The 17,076-nt window shown below is 43.5% G+C and overlaps 2 protein-coding genes across 15 annotated transcripts in view; one reads left to right on the forward strand and one right to left on the reverse strand.

Moving 5' to 3' along the window:
• Positions 1 to 8,091, forward strand: part of LOC118507233 (IQ motif and SEC7 domain-containing protein 1) — a 167,575-nt gene extending 159,484 nt beyond the window's left edge. For 7 of the 9 annotated variants that reach the window (XM_036045472.1, XM_036045479.1, XM_036045475.1 and 4 more), the window contains 3 exons: positions 8 to 2,016; positions 2,090 to 2,479; positions 4,847 to 6,687. In XM_036045472.1, the coding sequence (XP_035901365.1) occupies positions 8 to 2,016; positions 2,090 to 2,479; positions 4,847 to 5,526 (3,079 nt within the window). In that variant the 3' untranslated portion in view covers positions 5,527 to 6,687. Of the gene's footprint in view, positions 1 to 7; positions 2,017 to 2,089; positions 2,480 to 4,846 lie in introns of all 9 variants that reach the window. The other 2 variants (XM_036045470.1, XM_036045473.1) reach the window with 2 other exon arrangements.
• Positions 8,092 to 10,315: 2,224 nt separating this feature from the next.
• The window catches only part of LOC118507308 (phosphatase Herzog), a 53,764-nt gene continuing 47,003 nt past the window's right edge, over positions 10,316 to 17,076 (reverse strand). For all 6 annotated transcript variants that reach the window (XM_036045685.1, XM_036045686.1, XM_036045689.1 and 3 more), the window contains exon 6: positions 10,316 to 16,902. In XM_036045685.1, coding sequence (XP_035901578.1) covers positions 16,660 to 16,902 — 243 coding nt within the window. In that variant the 3' untranslated portion in view covers positions 10,316 to 16,659. The remainder of the gene's footprint in view (positions 16,903 to 17,076) is intronic.

Genomic DNA, 17,076 nt, shown 5'->3' on the forward strand with positions numbered 1-17,076 from the left:
TTGGCAGAATCTCCGCAACGCCACCAGGAACGCTACACCATCGTGTAACACCGGTCCGCTCGATGTCGCTGCGGGAACGTCGACTCGATTCGAGCCCTATCCCACGCAGTCAGTCCGGCACTGCATCACCCGCACCCGTCCCGATCACCTCTTGGAGCCAAAGCCCAACACAGCTCGTAACGGGTGCCTCCACCCAACAGCAGCAGCAACAGCAACAACAGTACTCCCATCCACATGTAAATATTCTTCACCAGCAGCAGGCCCAGCTGGCCGGGTACGGTTACACGCCGGCCGTGTCTGCCCCATCGCACACCGCGGTGATGCATCATCACCAGCACCAGCAGCAGCAGCAGTACCAAAGCCAGTACGGTTCGCAGGATTTGAATGTGAGTGGTGCCAGCTCGAGCTCGCAGCTGGATTCGACCGTCTCGTCCATGAATCTGTCCTGGAACTCGCAGACGGCCAGCACACACCAAAGCCCGTACACGCCGCACTACACCGCCGCCCAAATCTACATGCGTCCGCGCGGTATCGGCATCGGTAGCTCGGGTGGCAGCAGTGGAAGTACGTCGAGTGCTAGCGGCCGGAAGGTTCCGCCGGAGGTACCGAAGCGTACCAGCAGTATCACGGGCCCCGGGGGACAACACACACCGAGCCGTTCGCTGCGTCCGAATGGATTGTGCAAGACGGCCGAGAACGGTAGCCTCAGTTCGGTGCAATCATCGGGCAGTGATTCGTCCGCTTCGGCTGAGCGAGGCCTTGTCGGGATTGGTATCGAGCTGGTGGGATCGTCCGATCGTTCGAGCTCCCCCCAGTGGAAGCGCAAGGGTCCGGGAAGCAGCCAGAGCGGTAGCATAACGCTTCTCCCAGCGCAATCACCCGATCACATGCTGATGAGTGCGAGTGCTGGTGGTGATGCTACCGGCGCAGCGGGACGTTCCATTCATTCCACGGTCGCAACTGCCACCGCAACAGCAACGGCCGCTAGTGGTGGTGGTGGTGGTGGTGCCGGTGGTGGTGCGGGAAGTGCCAACGTAACGATCGCCAGCATCGAGAGTGAGTGTCTCAGCTCGCACACGAGTGCCGCCCAATACTCGATGGAACAGCACGATCAGATCGTCCACACGCCCACCTCCTACAAGGTGTCGGAAACGATCCGCAAACGCCAGTACCGGGTAGGGTTGAATCTGTTCAACAAAAAGCCCGAACGAGGTATCACGTACCTCATCCGCAAAGGATTCCTCGAGAACACACCGCAAGGTGTCGCTCGCTTCCTGATCTCGCGCAAGGGCCTATCCCGGCAGATGATTGGCGAATACTTGGGCAATCTGCAGAACCCGTTCAATATGGCGGTGCTGGATTGCTTTGCCGGCGAGCTCGATCTGTCCGGCATGCAGGTGGATGTGGCGTTGCGCAAATTCCAGGGCTACTTCCGTATGCCGGGCGAAGCGCAGAAAATCGAACGTTTGATGGAGGTGTTCTCGGCACGGTACTGTCAGTGTAACAGCGATATCGTGGCACGGCTCCGATCGCACGACACGGTGTTTGTGCTGGCGTTCGCCATCATTATGCTCAATACGGATCTGCATACGCCGAACCTGAAGCCGGAGCGCCGGATGCGGTGCGATGACTTTGTAAAGAATCTGCGCGGCATCGACGACTGTCACGATATCGATCGGGACATGCTGAACGGGATCTACGAGCGGGTGAAGGCGAACGAGTTTAAGCCCGGGTCGGATCATGTAACGCAGGTGATGAAGGTGCAGGCGACGATCGTGGGCAAGAAGCCGAATCTGGCGTTACCGCACCGGCGGCTGGTGTGCTACTGCCGGCTGTACGAGATACCGGACATTAACAAGAAGGAGCGACCGGGCGTACATCAGCGCGAGGTGTTCCTGTTTAACGATCTGCTCGTCATTACGAAGATCTTTAGCAAGAAAAAGTCGTCCGTGACGTACACGTTCCGGAACAGTTACACGCTGTGCGGAATGGTCGTAACGCTGCTGGATGTTCCAAGTAAGTCATGGGTCAGGGTTTGCGTGTGAGTCCCAATTTCTAATCCCCCATTTTTTTGTTTCTCCTCTTCCAGACTACCAGTTCTGCATCCGGCTCTCGCAGAAGGTGGACGGCAAGGTGCTGGTAACGTTCAACGCACGCAACGAGCACGATCGCTGCAAGTTTGCGGAGGATCTGCGCGAATCGATCAGCGAGATGGACGAGATGGAAACGCTTCGTATCGAGGCGGAACTGGAGCGCCAAAAGTCGGCCCGCGGTACACGCACCACCAACAGCGAAAACCGGGACAGTGGTGTCGCGGACGTGGAAGTCTGTGCCGGCCCGTATCCGGCCGGTGTCGGTGGACTGGTGCCGGGCAGTGTCGGTGGCGGTGTCTCGCCGAACGAGTGTGGCCTCGCGCACAGTGACGCACAGCTGAAGCGCAGTGCGCTCAGCAATTCACTGCTCGATATGCACGAACAATGTAAGTCATTCTAAAAAAATGGTCTTCTCCTTTCTCGGACACCTCCACCCAACCAGCAAGCTACCGTCCACATCCGTTCCCATATGCGCTCCATCCAATACTTCCCACCATCCAAGAGTTTTGCATCCTCCCAAAAAGAAGATGAAGAAAAAAAACCGATGCATCTTGCTCCTTTCTTTTGGAATTCCCCCACAACAAAAAAATTGCATAAAACAGCACGAGCGCCGCCGCACGCATTCACAACAAGAAAAGGCTTTTTTTACGGAAGTATACGCATAGTGAAGCAACAGATCCTTTTTTGTTTTGTTTGGGACACCAAACTGTTACGTTTGATTTGCGCTTACAATAAGCTTTTTCCTTTGAAGAACGCAAGGACACGCGCAAGTACACACGCCGCTTCTTCTTGAAGGGAGGAGATTGCGCATTTGTGTCCATGTGAGTGGTTTTTTTGTGTGTGCGTGTGTTGTATATGCGTGTCTGTGTATTAGGCAGAGCTTAGCTTTATTACCTTTTCATTTCCGCTTTTGTATTTCCATCCCAAACGTTTAAAAAATTGCACAATTCATTACAGGGTTACTCAGGCTAGTTTAACAGCGTAACACAAACTCTCAACAGGATGAAATGCTTCCCCGCAATCGTACATGCAAGTCGAACCGGGCAACCGTTTTCAAAATGGGGGGGAAACTCCGTTAAATCGCAACTCGATACTGGAAAATGCCAAATTGACGGAGCTGTTTTTGAAACTACTCGGTTTCGCACTACAATTCCCGTATAATTTCAAGCGATTCTTAACAACTGGGGTGCTACCCGGCAGAACCCCGAGGTTCAAATCCTATTCAAACCGCCTCCTCATAGGCAGGGCTTGACTACCCAGCTACAAGAGGAAAAACAAATCACAGAAAGCCAGAAATTCGAGGTTGTGATGCCTAAGAATGATAATCGGATCTATTCCATAGAAAAAAAGCATTAAAATATCCCAACATTTGAACAATTAAACAGAATTATCTTCAAAATTTTATTGAAGTTAACGGTAGAAAATTTAAATATTTTTGCATACATCGAACTTCAAGCCGTATAACCAAGCTGCTTGACAGCTGCGTCAATTATGCATTTTCCACTGTTGAGTTGGGATTTTACGGAGTTGAAAGATTTCCCTTTTTGAAAAGGTTTAATGAAGTTGAATTGCATTTACAATATGTGATTAGCGTTTTATGCTGTTGACATATAGTGTTACGATGTTGAACTGTCTTGAGAAACCCTGCATTTGAGGTCCCATAGCAACAACAAAAAAACCAAAACGGCCACGGCCCTTCAACTCTCGAACGAGCAGCTAGTGTAAACGCATCCTACCCTTTTTTAAGAGGGTGTGTGCTCTATTGTGATACCACAGGAAAAACAAGCAATGTTTCCTTATGTACTAAGTAGGCGTTAAAGTGGATTGTTTGTTGCGCAAGAGAACAAGAAGAAGCCCCCCGTTGAAATTGTTAGTCTCGTAAGGAAAATAAAGTGCCAAAAAGATACATTTATAACGAAACTTAAGCGAGAGAGAGAATGTGTGTGTAAGAACTTTGCGAGAATAGTAAAAGCCTTGCGAACAAAACCCACATTTTTTTGTGATATGGCTCGTGTCCAGTAAGTAGTAGAGTGTAGAGTGGGTTAGTGTAAGTACGGGTTTTTTTTCTGTGTCCGTAACACATTCCCAAGTGTGATGTGTGTTTTTTGTGAGTAATTGTGCGTGCTCGATGAAAGGGATATACTCAGGATTTTTTTTTGTTGTGGCTAACAAAAAACGGGTTTTCCAGGACATGTGGCGTCCTGTGTGGTTAACATGAACTATGCGTGCGCGTCCTTCTGTGACTGACACCTAACCCAAAAGCAGATCGCGGATTCTTCCCAATATCGGTTCTCCCTGTTACGTATACTTTTACATCTGCTGCCTCATAACCCTCATACCACCACCACCATCCATCCATCCATCATTCCCACCGAAACAACAATGTGTGACCATTACCGCTTTCAACCGTATCATATGCAAGCATCATTTCACCACAGCGCTGTGTTTTTTTTTCTTTCTTTTTTCTCTCTTTCTCTCTCTCTCTCTCTCTCTCTCGCACACACTTTGAAATTCGTGGCCGTGTCTCGTGATATAAAAACAACCAATATTACAATATAAAACCTCCTTCTTCTGTTCTCTCTGTATCATCTCGTTGTGCATTTTGTTGTGCGCTCTCTCTTTCTCTCTTTCTCTCTGTCTCTCTCTCTCGCTCTCTCTCTCTCTACCTCACTATACCATTCCCTTCGATCGATCCCTGTTTCTGTCTCCTACTTTTCTCTTCTGTTTTTGGCTGAACCTTTGTTTACCTTTAGTTGGCAATGAAAAGCCGCAACGGCGCGGCAGCGTCGGCTCACTAGATAGTGGTATGTCGATATCATTTCAATCCACCTCCGCAAGCACTGGCTCACGTAGCGATATCAAAGTACGAATGCTGCCTCACAGCAACACCTCCGGTCAGATAATCATGCATGCCGGTCAGCATCCCGCTGCCCTTATGGGTGCCATCTATCATCAGCAAATTCATCACCATCAACAGCACCAGCAGCAGCAGCAATCGCAGCAGGCTATGGCTACGGCACATCATCATCATCCGACTGGCGCGGCCGGCGGCGGTGTGATCGTTTCGGTGGGTCCACCGGGATCCTCCCAACATCCGCATCCCCATGGTGGGCTACCTACCACAGCAGCAGCCTCACAGCAGCCGATGAACGGCAACGGTATGGTGATGATGGTCGGTACGAACAACAACAACACCACCACCACCACTATCAACCCGAACAGCAGCAGCAGCAGCAGCAGTGGAGCTATCCACCGACGCGAGCGGAAACCCTCCCGTACCGAAGATGCCGCTACGGTAGCGGCACTGGCCCTGGCAGCCAGTGCGGGAGCCTCTAGCGCCATGAACGCCTCCTCCAGCAGCAGCAACGCCGGACCGAACAACACGGCACCGCCGGGAGCAGGCGGCAACTATGGGCGCTCAACGGAGGTGTAAAACATCGGCAGCAGCAGCTAGGGAAAGAGGACGATCATCTCACAATACAATCACTCACGGCAAGGATCACCACCACCACCACCATCACAAACACCAGCAGCAGTACCGCTCTGATCGACATTAGTTAACATTCGACCATCGGGAATTGTGTCTCCGTTGTGTCAGGATGAGAGGTGGTGTTTGGGTTTTTCCCTTTTTACTATTTAACATCCCGCATGTGGGTGTGTGTGTGCGTGGTTGTACATATTAGATATACTTAAAGAAGGGAAAAACAAAGGAAGCTTCGTTTACTATGTTTTGTATATGTGTGAGTGTGTGGTTGAGAGACCAGTACACCATCTGTTTGTGAAATATTAGTGTTTAGAGATACCCTTAAGTGATGCTTCTTTTTATTTGGTAAACAATCACACAAAAAGGGTACAGCGAAAGGGAAATAAGAATCACACAAACGATGGAGTTAGGGAAGAAAGGAAAAAAAGGATTTTGTTTTGTTTCTTTTGAATAGTTTAAGTATTTAACTTTTTTTCTGATTTTGCCAATATTTGTTTCACGTCGCATGGTTCAAATGTGCACTGGTGGTGATCATAAATTGTCGTATGTGAGATGTGAGGTGAACGTTTTTCTTTACTAAGCTATCACACACACACATATTTAACACGCTTTCCATCGCGTAACTCATCCATTTCGCCCCCGCGCCCAACTGAGTTCTAGTTCCTTTTAGATTGTACAGAGGTGAGCGTATGTGTGTGAGTGCGTTAGGAAGGAGTTTAAGAAGAAGACAGGCCCCCATACCACCCCCCTCTCCCGATTCAACTACAGTACAGTGTGTTTAAGAGAAGAAATATCGAGAGAAGGAAAAGTCGCCCCCATTTTCACCAGCAAAAATCCTTCCACATGTTGTTGTTGCACGTAACACTGTTCCGCTCCGTATGTGTGTGCGTGTTTCGTTCGTTCGTTTCCATGTGTGTATGTTTGTGCCGGATAAAGGAACAAGTAATACTAACCAAAAAGGGAGCAAACAAAGGGAGGAAAAACACTTTAAGCTTCTTCCCATCTTCGCCGCCATTTTCTAATCATTCATTAGGGGAAAAGAAGTATAATAGCTATTACCGGTATCCGTCTTAGTAACAACACACCGACCTTTCAAATCATCATCCAAAATACAAACAGTTTAACATAAAACATTTAAAAAAGGGATACACAAAGAAAAAGCGAAGATCCTTTCTTTTGGGTGCCATTTTGTTGTTTAAAGGAAAGTAGCTTTGTTGCTAGAAAGATTTTTGTGAAAGAGAGCAAGAGATCGATTCTCCGTCGGAAGCTTTCATTCATTCTCATTAACACCTCTCATACGCATACACACGCATACTGCAGCATCTTTAGTAACGCGCTACTACTCTAACATAGCAACCGTCGTCTCGTATGTTGCTTCGATGGGGCGAAAGGAAAATAACAAAACCAAACACACACACACACACAAAAATGTTCTGATATCTAATTTATGTGAAGAAAAAAAAATGGAAAAGTGAGATAGAAAAACAAAAACAGAAGAATTCGAATAAGATACAAAATGTTACAATAATAATGAAACTAAAGGAGAAGAAAGGATGTGTACATGAACGAGTAAAGTCGAAAGGTGTGTGAGTGTGTTTTTGAGGTGGTTAAAGAAGGGGGGGGGGGGGGGGGGGATATTGGTGGGCTAGTGTGCGTGTACGTGTGTGAACAGAGAGGAAAAAAGGGGGGAATGAATTCACTTCGTCCCCGCCCGCTCGCCGCCCCCACTTTTGCCACCCACATTGTGTAATTTGTGTACTATATACCCGCGCTATGCATATATACTTATACATATATACTTCTATAATATATTTAAAACAAATAGAGGGAAAGGAAGAAGATTCTGCTCTCTTTTAAGGGAGAGCTTTAAGGAGCGCAGGAGACAATTCTTCAATTGTCATGGGACTAGGAAGTAGTGGAAGTGATTGGTGGTCCAGGAGTGATGTTGTCTAGTTTTCTATGTGTTCTTTTACCACACTGTATTATCATGCACCCTCCCTCTCCCACCTCCTCCTCCTCCTCCTTGTTGGCTCTTCCCTCCCTTCGAGGACATCTGATCAGGATGAGCCACGAGATGGGAAGGCGAAGGAAGAGTAGTAGTGTTGAGGGAGTGGTGCATGTTGTGTATGTTTGACCAATTGACACAAGGAAATTGATTGACCAAAAAATTATAAAAGAGAAGCTAACCAAGATAAAACACACACAACACATAAAAGATAAGAAACGATACAAAAAACTGAAGGAAAACAAAACCGAAAGAAAAGAAAAACATTACAAAAACGATGAAGAAAATTAGTGTTACAAGGAAGAAGTTAAAGAGAAGCGAGAGAAGAAAAAAAAACACGATAGGAATGTGGTAAAAGAAAACGAAATGAATGAACGAAGTGAATTGAATGGAAGGGTGGGAGGGAAAACATATACAAGTAATCTAGTCCTGTTTCAAATATACATATATAAAAAGTAAACGATAAACGAAATAATGAAATGAAATTAAATGCTAAGACAAACATAAAACCGGTACCGAATACACACAAACAAAACACAGACACACGATGAGAATAAGATAATAAATAAATGAAAAACGATAAACACAATTAAAAAAACGATGTGTGTACGTGTGTGCATATTTGTGGGGGTGTGTGTGTGTGTGTGTGTTTGGGTTTCGTGTTACCGAAACCAACACACACACACACGCACACAAACACCGGACTCCAATTTGTCCTCGTTCGTTCGTTGTGTCCTCCTTCCCTTCGTTATAGTAATGTGCAAATTCCCCCCAGGTCACAGTCACCCACGAGTTTTCGCAAATAAATGTGTATTAAAATAGAGAAATGGAACAAAAGATACATAAAAAAGGTAATAAAAACACACACACACACACAATAACACAATCTGTTGTAAAGCAAACAGGCAAAAAGGGATAGAAGAGAGAAAGAAATGGGATAAGATAAAATGGGTTTGATTCTCAGCTCAAAACCAAGCTTATAACATACGTACACACACTCTGTCTGACACACGGAATAAAGGAATTATAATTGATCGACACACACACACACACACAACGTAAATCGACAAAAGAGGAGAAACGAATGGAAATAAAACAAATATAAAGAGAAAACAAAATAATAAAGCTTCAATTTGTTCTTATGAGAAAGAAATCCGAAATGTTTCATTAACTAAAAATGTAAACTTTTAGGTGATAAGAATTAAAAGCTCTACTGGAAATGGAAGCTTCCAATGATAATGGGAACATTTACTCAAAAGCCTACTATGACTCTCTTCTCGTGAACGATTCTCAAAGATCGTTTAACATATTCGCCCACAGCACGGACTTCGTTCGCCGAGAATCGATTCGACGCTCGCTTCAAAATCAGTGCTTTAACCCTTTAAAAACCACGCCTGCTTTGCTTCAAAACCTATGACAGAATGATGTGGTATTAATTCTACCAGTGGGGTTTAACATCGAAATAGGCGTGATTTTTAAACGGGAAATGAGCTCCTTTTGGAAGGCGATCGAATCTTGTCGAATGAAGTCCGTGCTGGGGGCGATTTGCTTTCGATTCCCTTAAAGTGTCGATGTTTCACCTGTGAATGTTTACTTCAGGCTCATCTTAAAAATCCTTCATCTCAAAAACTTCATAGTTTGTCGACGATCAACGAAACATCATGTATGTCCTTGCACTCCCAGTACACTGTCAAATATTTGCTTAAAAATGTGCTCTCGTTGACTGACTGGTTCTCAAAATAAAAGAAATTTGTAAAAATCTGGATAAGTTTTTTTTTATTCATGAGGAACGGTCTGGCCATATTGTTTTAAAAATCTGTATAAGTTCTAAAAAACTTAAGTTTTTTCCCAAAGTCCACGTAGCAATTAATTTTTAGCAAATATGTTGCACAGGAGTGAAAGGACATATTCGATTCTTCGTAGGGTATCTTTACCTAAAAATCACGCCTACTTCGATTGAAAACGACCGATAGCATGAACACCATCACCATGTATCGGTAGTTTTAAATCGAAGCAGGCGTGATTTTTAGGGTGGAGTGAGCTAATATTAAGCGCTCGAAGCGATCAAATCTCAACGTACGATGTTTGTGCTGAGGTGGGATCGCTGAATAATCATCTTATCCTCATCCCCTTATAAATTATGCCTGCTTTGATTCAAAACCTATAACAGAATGATGAGGTATTCATTATGCCAGTGGTTTTGAATCGAGCAGGTTCAATTTTTAAAGGGAATAATACTATTGAGTGCTGAAAGCGATTGAATCTTGGAAAAACGAAGTCGAACCAAGAGGGCGATTTGCCTTAGTCCGAGACCCCAGTGCCGATTGTTCTAAATATAGAAACATTTGCTTTATGACCCTAAGATACACTGTTAGTGTTCCCTAGAGTTTTCAAAATCATTCTTAAGCCTTACAAAACATGTTGAAATAATGTATAAATCCGTTGAAATTTGAATGAAAAACGCTCGTTTGAGTACTTCCCGGTAGATGGCGCTTTTTGATCAAACTGTATGTCACACAACATTGCGTACAAGTCAGTTTCAAACAACGCAGCGCGCATGCAAGCGCAAAGTGGCTCAGTTAACCCTTACAGAATACCAATACTTCCTGAACTTGATACATATAACTCCCTTTAAGAAAGATCTTTGTGATATGAGAGAATAAAAGTAAAAAAAAAAAACACTAAAAAATCTAACGGATAAAGCCACAAAAGTAAAAGCAAATAACGAAACAATTGGTTACGAAATGTGACAATATATTATTATTAAATCCTTTTCTGTGTGTTTCTTTTTCTTTTCCTTTTTGCTGTTTGTTGCTGATTCTAATGCGTGTCCTATCGTTTACCTTTCCGTTTTTGTTTTTCCCTCACAAGGACAGCAAGCAACTTTGATGTACTTTAATATACGCTTTCCTAGTTTTCCACCCTCTCGCACTTGACCGTCCCTTTCCTTACCATATATCAAAACAGTTTGCTTTAACTGTTTTAACTGTTTTATTCTTGCGGTTTCCTACTCTCCTGTTTGTTTGTTAAGGAACAAAACAAATCGTGCTCCCTCTTCTCCCCACTATCGTCGTGTGCTGATTTTGTTTGTTTGCTTGCTTTTTGTTTTTACTTTTAAATGTATATCTTCCTAAACGCTTAGCTTTCTCTTTCTGCTCGCACGCCCATCTTCCTATCAGTTAACTAATAATGCTTTATAATAATTTCCCTTTCTTGTTGTTGTTTCTTTTTTTTTCTTGAAGCCGTCGAGGTTCGGGAGGGATTTAGTTTATCTATTTCCTATTATCCTTATTATCAACTCCCTCTTTTTTCTCTCCATCGCTCGTGCGTGCGTGTGTGTGTGTAGTGTTAGTTTTTAATTATTTTTCAATTCTTTTGCTGTTCGCGTTGTGGTTGTTTTTTTTGTGCTAAGGAAAACGGATAAATGCTTGCTTGTTTTTTAAATTATAATTTCACTTTAATGCTAATTTTATCAAAACAAATCGACTACAAAATAAAACACACTACGAACAAAAAACAATATGAATACACGATACGATCGTGGTTTTTCCCCCCTACAACACAAAATTAGTACATCGGGATCAAACAAACAAAAAATGGAAAGAACTATTCAACAAAATAAATAACGATACGACTGCGCGGTGTGGCATACTTTGATGACTAATAAAAATTTAGATTAAAACAATTGTATTTGTGTGTGTGTGTTTTCGTCGTGTGTGTGTATATATAGCAATATGTCCGTTGCTAGGTGCTAGCATTACTTTCGCATCATTTGTCGGTTCTGCTGTATTGTATTGTCCTGTATTACTGGCATCAGTAGGCTGTGTGTGTAGCAGAGGCAAAAGAAAACCTCTACCCTTCGCCTTTCACTACACTTCTCACTTAATGTCTAAATAATTTTCAATTTTAGTGAAAACTTACATACTTATACTCGACAGTTTACCGCAACAACAAAAATGAACGAACGAAATAGGCAAAGCAAATCCTGTTAAATAATATATAGATACGACCGCATCGAAATTTCACTCGTAATCATTAGATAACAATATGTAAAGAAAAGAGGATGGGTTAAATGATTGCCATTGCTACACGCACACACCCACTTCTTTTCTACTCGGTTCGGTTTTCTACTCCTAACAAAAGCTTCTTAACTAAAACTGATTTTTTTGTATAATGTTCTCCTCTGTTTAGTACACAATGCTACACTGTTGTGGGGTTTCCCTTTACTTTTTATTTAAATATTCATCATTTTGCGCCGTAAAAAAACGACAAAACCATACATTAAAGGCATTAAAAAGAAGATAGAGGAGGGCAGCGGGTACGCGCATTCCGGCCCACTCACTTGCAAGCGAAACAATTTAAAACCAAAAACAAAAGAAACTAAAACCAAACAACAAATGGTGTTTTTGTCGAGAGAAAAGAAAGGTATAAAAGTAACAAAAACGGAAGAGAAAACTCAAAAATTACTCGAAACGCTTGATACTTAGATCAACAACAACGAAAACTGGCATGACTTGTGTTTGCACATCAGCCGTGTGTATTAGTGTGATTTTTGGTGTTTTTTGTTTGTTTGTTTTGTTTTGTTTTTACATTTTCCGTTTTTTTGTTTCTTTATTACCATTTAAGTTGATTGGTTGGTGTATGGTATAATCAAATATTTCTTTTGTTTTTTTCTTGTTTCAGTTTTCCTCTTTCATTCTCTTTACTTTCGTGTTTTGTTTTTACTTGTTTGTTTACTTTTTACACACGCGCTCACACAGGACACAGACACAGTAGTAATAATGCAGCCGGTTAGACACACGCCCGTTTTGGGTTCCCGAATGCACCTTTTCCCTTTTCCTATACAGTACACACACCTACATACACACATACAGGTCCGTCTATTTCCCACATACGGGAGCGGGGGATGGGAGAGGGGTGGCTTTTCACATCTGTACACATCAAAACAGTTCCGTGCTTGGACCGGATTTATCTAGCGCGACTAGTCTCACACGTGCCGATTTGTCTCGGTTTGCGGCTTGCGTGGAATAAAAAAGCTACTACACGGCTTTTAAGTGAATTTAATACGTTCTTATTGGTTCCCTTAAACTGTGGTAGAAAATTGTCCTATCTTGGGGGCTAGTTTCTTCCTTAGGGAGTAGTGACCGTGTCTGTCACCTTGCTATGGATGGTTATGCATTGGTGAATTTTCATATGGCCAAACTAAGCGTGTGATTTATGTATCAAAACTCCCTCCAAAATTTCCGAGTACTAAATTGAGTGTCATTTGATCTCCCCTCCCCTCCCCCTCCCCAGTGTACGTGTATAGAAAAATATGTCTCGACAGCTATAGTAGGGTCGTCGTGTTACGGTTTAGAAGACGACCGCGATCTGGTTTACTGCAGCCTCCTCTAGCAAACTGAGCCGTAAATTTCAATTCCTGCTAGTACAGTTCGATACGTTCTACTTTCCTCCTAAGATACCACTAACGAAAGTTGTTCATAACCGAAAAATAGGAGAGCTTCAGCCTAAATCAAGCATCAGCCACTATAAAGGAGCCAGGAAGGAAAAACGGCAAATCACTCTTTATATACGTTTGTGTGTGTATATATATGTACATAGTACAATACAGCGGCGGTTTAACATTTGTTTTTTCAAGCCTAAGCGATAAATTGGTCATATCTGATCGCATTTGCAGTAGAAAGTGTGAAGGCATGTGGTTGATTCCCGTGGGTGATGGGTGAGGAAGAAAGAGGGGCGGGAAGAGTGTGGTAAAGGGATTTTAAAGGCAAGGATAATTTTATGCCACGTTTGCTAGGTCAGAATAGATGATCAAAATAGCACTTGTAATGACCGCAACATACATTTCTGCCTTGAATGATTTCAAACTCCAATAAATCTTATCGGGGTTAACCAGAGTTTTTTCACCAGGCGCAAAAGATAATTCATCACGAATTATACGCCTTTTTTCTTACAAAATGCATGTAAAATTACATAACATTGAAAAACATGTCAAACCCCTATATCGTCCGGAGCGTTTACTCGGAAATGATTATATAGGTAAGGGAATCCTTCCTTCCTTGGCAACTACAACCTCGAAAGGTGTCGGCCTGCCATTTCTGGCTTTCTGTGACTTTCTTTCACCCGTAGCAAGGTAGTCACAGACCTGTGTGCGGTCTGGATTGGATTTGAGCCCCGGTTCTGTCGTGTGAAGACTCGCTCGATACGGCTTTACCCTCGGCCATCGTACCGCCCCATAGGTAAGGGAATTATCAACTGAAGTATTTAAGAGTTAAGTTAAGACTTAAGAGCATCGGATCATTTTAAGGATCATAAAAGTGCTACGTTAACATTCTATTCTGACCTAACAGATACGCCGCACTGTGCAGTAAATAGGATAGTATAGAACAGGAAGGTCCATCCTAAAGAGGCGTTTTGTAGCAGCAGCAGCAGCAGCAGCAGCAGCAGTAGTAGTAATAATCGTAATAAGAATCAAGAGGTAGGTGTACAATTGTGTATTCCCTTCATTCCTTCGAGCAATATGGTTCTGCGGTTCTAAATTTGTCCCTGTCCCTATTTCTTTTCTTTTTTTTTCCTGCACACAAGCATGCACGAATGCCAAAAATATGTTTTTTTTCTCTTTATCTCTCTTTTTTGCTTCATACAGTTCAGTCTTCCAGTTTTCTGCGCCGCCTTCCCCCAAGTGTGCCACAACTAAGCCAATGTTGGACGAGATATTGTAGTTGGAAAATTTTACCACAGTAAATGTAAAGAAAGTTTCTACCGGTTGGCGAAAGAACTGAAGCCGATTGTTGGTTGTAAAGCCCCTGAGCGCCTGTACCTTGTTGTAGTATGCAATAACCCTGGTGTTAGAACACGTTTCGGTTTATGTAATCGTAAGTATGCCCTCAAATGTCTCAAACGAAAACAACTCATGTTAAGCAGCTTTCTTTTTACCACCGGCCTCACCAATGACATTGATATGTTCCAATTAATCATGCTCATGTCCAACGTAAACCCAAACGTAAGGTGTGTTTGTCTGGCAGCATTATGACCAGGTACGTCATGTTAGAAAAATTGCAAGAAAATCACAAAACATAGCACGGGACAACGGTTAATAAAAGTGGTCCATACTCACGTGCAGGCAGGCGAGCACAGCATATCCCCCGATATGGCTCGATTCAGTAGTGGCGGCACGCGGATACACCACCGGTACGGAACGAAAATCTCGCATGTTGTCCTGTCAATTCCTCCTAGTTTCACGGCATGGCTGTTTGTCGAATGGTGTGTGTGTGTGTGTCTGCATGCAGCTTGTGTTCTTCCTCTTCGCAACGGTCTGTTTCGCAGTATAAAACTGTACAATTGTTTCCATTTTATCTTGATTTGTTTTGTTCCGGTTTCATTTTTACACACCACCATTCGCTTGCCCTACGGCACCAGCATCGGTTTGCATTTGTTTGATAAGGTGAGTTTTAGTACACTTAATAAATATGCTTCCAAACCACGGGTTAAGACGGGCGATTCCGACAAGAAGCTTTTGCCTAGTCGCCCTAATCGGTGCCAGGCGCACATCTTGCTCAAGAGATATTTACTAAGGTTTGACTATGTCTGTGTGTTTTTTTTCTCCTTGTGAAATACAAAATTGTACACGAACACTACTTCGCCCTTTTCTTTAGCTTTTTTTCACAAATCCTCTTTTTCTTGATTATGATGATCAATTTCTCTTCTTCCCGTGGATACGACATCGTTCGGTTTTCTTTTCTCTCAATAGTACTTAATTACAATGACTGTTTGTTTGAGTGTGACTTTTGACGGGGGGGACACGCGGGAAAACATTTCCGGCAGCTTTTCCTTTTCTTTTGTCTGCTTCTTCACCGTCTAGTTTTGTTTTAGGTGTTTTTTTTTGCTACAAAATTCCACTTTACGTCTGTGTGTGTTTGCGTATGTGAGTGTATATATATATAATATATATAGTTGTATGTATATACTAATATATCGTCGAGCCTAAATTTTTATGCGTCCATTTGATCGTCGGTAAAAAGCTATATTGAACTATAAAATCGCACGCTCCGTATCGTTCCGTATTCTCTCTATCCTCTCTCCCTTTTGATGCTTCTTATGGATGGTGTACGGTCCCGTGAGTTGTGTGGTGTGTGTGTGTGTGTGTGCTGTGGCGGTCGTTTCTAAACGGCAATTGTATACACTATCTGTCCGTCTCTCCCTATCCGCTTGCCTCATCATACACCTACCCATTGGCGTGTACGAGCAGCACGCTGTGTAAGAATAAAATAATATTAAAACAAACAAACAAACAAAAAAAACTGTTTCTTATTGCAACCTTATTCGTGCGCAAGAGGGCTCTAGGAACCCTCCTAGCAAAAGTAGTTAAAGGAAACAAGCAATATCGGTTACAGCTACACATCTTGCACAGTGAAAGGGGGAGGAATTCAGGGTATAGCAAAAAGGTAAGCCGATTCTTCACCCTCATTATGCAAAATCGAACCCCCCCCCCCTGCGATTACTCCCCTAGCATGTGCAGAAGATTTGTATTGTAAACGAACATTTTAAAATAGCTTTATCTAGCGTTCCTATCGCGATACGTGCCAACAAATCGGTGTATTCTTGTATCGGTGTGTATATTCGTGTGTGTGTGTGTGTGTGTGTGTGTTTGTCGACTCTGGGATGTGTGTGCCGTGTGTGTGCCGTGTGTGTGTGTGTAGTGTAATACCAAATAATATTATTAAAAATATTTAAAAAAGAATAACAAAGATAATCAATGATCAACTGCTTCCGGTATGCGTTTGTGTAGTAGTAAATCGCGCCTGTCCCTTTCTCCCTCTCTCTCTGTGGTAGGTTCGATTGTTTGAATCATTTTTCCCCTCCTTACACACCTGCCCCACTTACAGACAACACTCTCTCCCACACGCGCACACACACACACACATACAGGGAAAGGACGTGACTTAACTGTACACCTGTGCTTCTGCTGTTCCATCGATTACCGAATTCTAATCCTTTGCCCCTACCCGCTCACCGTACCGGCCGCCGGCAGCATCGTGCACGAATCATACGATATTGATAAACATTTGTTGCCAATGTTACGTATTGTTCGAGTCGGACGAATTCGACTGTAGTTGCTGCTGCTGCTGCTGCTGCTGGGACTGTTGCGATTGCAGCTCCTGCTGATTGTGGTGCGACATGGACGTCGGCAGCTGGGACTGTGAGCTGGTGTTGCACAGCACGCTATATACAGAGTCGACCTTGCTCAGTTTCTCGAACAGTGGTATCAGATCGAGCAGCTCCGAGTCGTTGATATCGTCGAACCATGACTTCACTGGCACCTAAAACGGTGGGAAGAGTTAACATTAGTTGTGGATTGTACTAGTGGCGCTTTTGGTAAGTACAGGAGGGGGGTGAAAAGATAATACAAACTCCCCAAACCCCCTACAAGACCTTTAAAGTACACGAAATTATAATTGACAAAGGTAGCTTCCCGAGCTATGTTCTCATTTTCC

Source organism: Anopheles stephensi, chromosome 2 (assembly GCF_013141755.1).
Source record: "Anopheles stephensi strain Indian chromosome 2, UCI_ANSTEP_V1.0, whole genome shotgun sequence".
Classification (NCBI taxonomy): domain Eukaryota; kingdom Metazoa; phylum Arthropoda; class Insecta; order Diptera; family Culicidae; genus Anopheles; species Anopheles stephensi.